The 6,002-nt window shown below is 58.6% G+C and overlaps 1 protein-coding gene across 1 annotated transcript in view; it reads right to left on the reverse strand.

Moving 5' to 3' along the window:
* Window positions 1–6,002, reverse strand: part of SRC (SRC proto-oncogene, non-receptor tyrosine kinase) — a 9,314-nt gene that overhangs the window by 924 nt on the left and 2,388 nt on the right. Inside the window, exons 4-9 of the mRNA XM_029085882.1 lie at window positions 3,691–3,789; window positions 2,861–2,964; window positions 1,493–1,642; window positions 1,058–1,213; window positions 728–907; window positions 372–448 (exon numbers count right to left, since the gene is read on the reverse strand). Coding sequence (XP_028941715.1) covers window positions 372–448; window positions 728–907; window positions 1,058–1,213; window positions 1,493–1,642; window positions 2,861–2,964; window positions 3,691–3,789 — 766 coding nt within the window. The remainder of the gene's footprint in view (window positions 1–371; window positions 449–727; window positions 908–1,057; window positions 1,214–1,492; window positions 1,643–2,860; window positions 2,965–3,690; window positions 3,790–6,002) is intronic.

Here is a 6,002-nt window from a genome sequence, read left to right on the forward strand (position 1 = left end):
AGCACATGGGACACTGAGTCTGGTGGGGTGACACGAAGGTCCCTGGGGAGCACCTGGCACCACCCAGGGGAACAGCTCTGCAGCAGGACCCCACCCAGGGTGCAGGAACAGCCGATTGCTCAGGAAAACCCAGGCAGATGCAGATTTGCTGGCCAGGGAGAGCTGGCAGCGATGGGAATGGGCAACACGATGGTCCCTGACTGCAACCCAGCTGTGGGCTGAGCACCCAGTGGGGATGGTGGCAACCACCTGAGTGAGGCTGCGGAGCACCCACCACCCAAGAGGCAACAGCCATGACAGCCCAGCAAGGTGCTTGGGCAGGCAGCACCCTCAGAAGGGGATGCAGGAGGCCTGGAGATGCACAAACCCACCTGAGCCGCCATATCCACGAGCTGGGGCAGCCGCAGGTACTTGCCCATCTCACCCTTCAGGAAGTCCAGGAGGCTCCCTGCGAGGAAAACTATGGTCACAGCAATCCTGAGGAGCAGAGCCCCTCGGCTGCTCCCCTGGCATCCCCCCGTGCTCACCCTTGCTCATGTACTCGGTGACAATGTAAATGGGCTCCTCTGAAACCACAGCATAGAGCTGAACCAGCTTCTCGTGCCGGAGCTTCTTCATGACCTGGGCTTCCTGCAGGAAGGAGGCTCCCTGCGAGGAAAACTATGGTCACAGCAATCCTGAGGAGCAGAGCCCCTCGGCTGCTCCCCTGGCATCCCCCCGTGCTCACCCTTGCTCATGTACTCGGTGACAATGTAAATGGGCTCCTCTGAAACCACAGCATAGAGCTGAACCAGCTTCTCGTGCCGGAGCTTCTTCATGACCTGGGCTTCCTGCAGGAAAGCTTCTGGGGACATGGTGCCAGGCTTCAGTGTCTTGATCGCCACCCGAGTGGTGCCATTCCAGGTTCCTGCAGCACAGGACATGCTGCTCAGGACACGTTTATGGGGCAGGGGGCCATGTCCCTCGCCTGCTCCCCCACCCCACTGCAGGCTCTGGGCATGAGAAGATGCTGGGGAGAGGATGCAGGTGGGGACAGCGAGGTGGGAATGGTCCTTACCCATCCACACCTCTCCGAAGCAGCCCTGTCCCAGCTTGACCTCCAGCCGCAGCGATTCCCGAGGAATTTCCCAGGCATCCTTGGCAAGGCCTTGGGTCTGGGGCTTCGATGTGGGGCAGACGTTGGTGAGACGGTGGCACAAGCCATCAGCATGTTCTAGCACAGGAGGGGACAACACCAGGGTGACACTTGAGCATTTAGGCATGTGATGTCTTTACCCCACATCTTTCCCCACTAAACAGCTCGGGGACCCGCACCCAAACCCTCACCTTCTTCCCTAAAGCCCATGCAGCTTTTCACTGGGGTACCACCCAACCAGTCTGGGGACCCCAACCCCACACTGCCTCACCAGCAGCACCTGTCCTGCAGCGAGGGCAGGCACAGCACCCAGGGTGTCACCCAGACCCCAAGGGGACCCCCCAGGTGTCTACCCACTGGAGTAATAGGCCACCAGCTGCTGCAGGCTGTTGAACTGGGTGCGGGAGGGGATGTAGAAGCCCCCGCTGTCCAGCTTGCGGATCTTGTAGTGCTTCACGTTGAGCCCCTTGGCGTTGTCGAAGTCGGAGACAGAAAGGCAGTAGGCACCTGCGGGCAGGACCGAGGGGCTGAGTGGGGGGTGCACCACAGATGGGTGCTCCCCATGGGGTCCCTGGGTGTGCAGGGTGCTGATTTCACACAAAACCAGAGGATGGGGAGCAGCTCCTGGGTGCATGAGCCAGGGAGGGCTGGCACGTACCCCCGGCTACAGCCATGCCATGCAGTCACAACCTCCAGCTGCCCCTGCTTGCACGGCAGCTCTGCCAAGCCTCATCACCAGCTGGGCCAGCATGGAGGTGGGGGGTCTCTGGCAGCCCCTCCCAAGTGTGGAAGGAGGTGGCTATTGGGTCAGTCACCTGGGCACAGGTGATCCCTGCTGCTCCCCCAGCCCCGGCAGCTGAGAGCCCACATCCTGACCGGGCTCTGCCTGCACGAGAGCAACACTGCGCTGCTGGGGCCACGAATAACAGAAAAGAAGATAGATGCTGCTGCTTGAATGAGCTGTTTCCACCAGAAGAAAATAAATAGTGGTGAGTTCAAGGTGTTAAAACAGAAAGGAACATCGAGGAGCTTTTCTCTAAGGGGCATCTGGAGCCAAACTAAACCACATTTCCAGGTAAGAAACAGCATCCTCGGGCAAGTGAACTGCAAAGATCACAGGTCACACTTTTGGGAGGCACAAAACAAGCATAAAGAGTCATTAGACTTGAAAGAAGAACCTAAAGATTCATCACTACCTCTGCCTTGTTGCCCAGGAAGCACACGTTCAACATTTTGCCACTACATAGAGACTGGGCAAAAACCAAAATGCACCTACTTGGGGGTGTAAAAAAAAAAAAAAAAAAGGAAGAAAAAACACCCCCAAAGCACGGGAAAAAAGAGCATCCTGCCTGGTGGTCCTGCAAGAGCTGGTGGGGCACTGGGCTCCCATCCTGCCATGAGCTGAACCATCTCTTGTTGGTCTAATGGTGCAGGTGGTGTAGAGGGGTCACCAGTGATTTAACGGGTGTGGCAGCACCTGCACCCTGGGGACCAGCACTGGCAGGGAGAGCCCAGGAGGTGCCCGTGCTGAGGGGCATCGCTCAGCGACCCCAAACCTTGGCTCTTCTCCGCAAGGTACAACTTTGCTCCTTCTCCCTCCCTGTGCACCAAAGCTGAGGGAATTGGGACCGTGGAGAGTGACCGAGGGGACCAGGGTCCCCATGCAGATGCCCCCCAACCCCCAGAGAGGGGCTCCCCCAGGCTGGTCCCACCAGCCCCGCTCACCTTTCGTGGTCTCACTCTCCCGGACCAGGAAGGTCCCTCGGGGGTTTTCAGGGTTGAGCAGCAGCCGCTCGGACTCCCGGCGTGTGATCTTCCCAAAATACCACCTGCAAGAGCAAGGCAGCAGCTCAGTGCCCAGCACTCGCCCACCCCCTCGTTGCTGTTCCAAGCAGCAGGTTCAGCCCTCACCCCCTCCTTGTAGATTTTGGAGATCACGAGCTGCACCTCAGGGTGTGCCATGCCCTTGTACAGCCCGGGCTGGGCATTGCCCAAGGAGCAACCCTGCACCACAGAACACAAAACGCCTTCACTCCAAAAGCCTCCCCAGATGAGGGGCTCTGGGGACCCCTGAAGGCCCCCAAGCTCTTGCTGGGGGGGACGCTGTGCCACTGGCTGGGGACAGGCTGTGGGGACGTGGCTGGCACCTCCTGCTCTGCAATTCAGGGCCAGCTTTGCCCCTGCCTGCTCTCCCCGTGTGATGGTCACCTCTGCGCTCAGCCTGATCTGCACAGGGAGAGCCAGCAGCATCCTCACGTATGGATGCGTGTCCGTGTGGAAGAGTGAAAACCAGACCAAAAGCATCAGGTCCACCACAGCCCCTGCTCTGCCACCGCTCATCCCTCCACCACACCAGCACCCCACACTGTACGGGCCTTAAAGAAAGGCTGGAAAATGTTTAAGGGGTTTGCAAATGCAAAGGGGAAAAAAAATAACAAAAAGGAACAAGTCGGGGGCCTTGCAGGCTTTACCCAGGAGAGGGGCAGGGGAAGGGGAAGCGCTCAGGGTGCGTTTGCTATCGCTCAACTTTAGACTGTCTAAAAGATGGCAATTACTCTTCAGCCTGGATGGAGTCTGAGGGCGCGACATAGTTACTGGGGATGTAGCCCGTCTGTCCTGTAGTGAGGGAATGAGCCAGCCACCAGTCACCTTCCCTGCAAGAGAACCAAAACACACTCAGTGTGAAGCCAGCAGCCCCCCAGCTGGCCCCTCTCCTGCCCACAGGCACCAGGACTGGGGTGGGGATGAGCCAGAGCAGAGCCCCACAGGGAAGGGTGCAGCCCCCACAGCCCCCAGCCCCACAGCCAGACCTCAGCTGGGAGGGCTCCTGCTGCCAGCCCCGCTGAGGGTCCGCTCAGGCAAGCTCTTGGTGTTGGGGCCACCCATCCACATATGGGATGCTTTAAACTTAAATCAGGCAGGGCAGCCAGTGAGCCAAAATAAAATCCCTTCAGAGCCACCTGAACACCAGCAGGGTCTGGCTGGAGGGTAAGAGGTGTTGGGGGTCCAAGGCAGCGGGGAGCGACAGGCAAGGGGCAGGGAGGGGAAATGGGGAAAAGCGACAGAATGATGGGAGTGATTAAAAAAAAACACCAGGAGAACCCAAGAGAGTTTGTTAAACACAGGCTATGGAAAAGCAATGGGATGGGGCCGAGGTTTGGGCAGGGTGGGGTGAGACCTGTCCCCCAGTGATGCCCAGCCTGGATGCAGCAGGCTCCGTCCAGCTAAGGCACCCCGCTCACAGCCCCAGGATGGGACCCTGCATGGCCACAGCCCCTGGCCATGAGCCTCCCTGACACCCCAGCAAGGGGCCACGCAGCCCATGGCTCTGCCCCTGTGCTGTCCCCAAAAACCCAGGGCTGACCCACTATCCCCCCTGCCCTGGGCATGGCAGCCCCAAGCATGTCCCCAAGAGCTGGCAGGGCACAGGAGCCCCCCTCACTGCTCTGCCCTCCTCCCTGCAGGCTCCTGCACGGGATGGGGGCAGGAAAGGACAATAAATAGAGAACAACAGGACAGCAGGAGGTGGCTTCCCCTTCCCCACAGACAGCAGGGCTTCCTCCCACCACCTGCATCTTCACACCCATCAAAGACGGAGTCACCTCATGTACCCTGACCATGAGGGAGACAAGGCTACAGGAAAACTGCAGATCCGTGGGAACAGCACCGCAAGGATGCAGGAACTTGGCAGGACAACCTCCACAAACACTTGACAGAAAAACCTTAATAACCTCAATCACCACTAAAAGACTCATCAGACCACATCCAGACCCATCCCTGACCCCTGCAGACGTCTAAACCTCCATCCTCGCTCCAGATACACCAGCAGCTTGTGACTTTTGCTTGTCCCAGCTAAACCAGTGATGCTTCAAAGTGGACAGGAGAAGCCAGACACAGCTCCCAGCTCCCTGCAATGGAGTCAGTGGGGCCGGGGAAAGTGGGGACCCTCCAAGCATCTCCTCCCATCCAGGGAGCTGAGCTCTGCCACTGGCCCAGAGCCCATTCCCAGCCTTGCAGCAGCCCCAGCTGGTATTTTAGCTCCTCCTGGCCCCAGTGCATCTTGTGGCAGGGCGCTTGAGCTCCCCAGCTGGAGGAGCCCCAGTCACCTTTACTGGGGTGGCTCCAAAGGGGACAGGAGGCTGATTGGGCTCCTTTCCCACAGGACTGGAGAAAACATCTGCTTGAGAAATGCCCAGCTTTTGACTTGTGGCTTTATTCCAGCTTGGGCTGCAAGGCTGCAAGCTGGGAATTCAGCAAAAACAAACTATTCCAAAAATGTCTCAGCGGGGAAAAAAATAACAGTAATAATAATCATCATCATCATCAAAACAAAGCATTTCAACAATTCCCTGCACAATATTACCCAAAATACCCCACCACATCCCTGCTGGCTGCCAGCTGGCTGGGAGGAGACCTCCTCCCGCTGGAAGTGGTACCATGAGAGCCCTTCTGCACTGGGGTGGATGGATCTGGCCCATCTGGGAGGCTGAGGGTCACTGCACACAGCCTGGGCTTTGCTGGGATGCAGAAGCAGGGAGGTGAGTGATGTGGAGGCTTCTCCTCTCGTCCTGTGTGACCCCAGCCCTGTCAGAGCAGCCAAAACCCACAGCCACCCCACAAAGCCCCATGGCTGTGGGCTCTCACTGTGCCCAGGGCTTTCCTGGGCTGACCCCCAGCACTCTCCCCACAGCCCTGAGGCACCAAGTGCACCCTGCCAGGGAGCCCAGAGGAAGGGGACATCGCACACCTGCCTTCTGCTGTCCCCAAAGCTGGGACCTGGGCACCCAAGCAGCTGAGTGCAGTCAGCAAGAAGAGAGATGTACCCCCCTGAACACGGCACAAACTGCACAGCTTTCTCCACCACCTC

Source organism: Antrostomus carolinensis, unplaced genomic scaffold (assembly GCF_000700745.2).
Source record: "Antrostomus carolinensis isolate BGI_N321 unplaced genomic scaffold, ASM70074v2 scaffold11537, whole genome shotgun sequence".
NCBI lineage: Eukaryota > Metazoa > Chordata > Aves > Caprimulgiformes > Caprimulgidae > Antrostomus > Antrostomus carolinensis.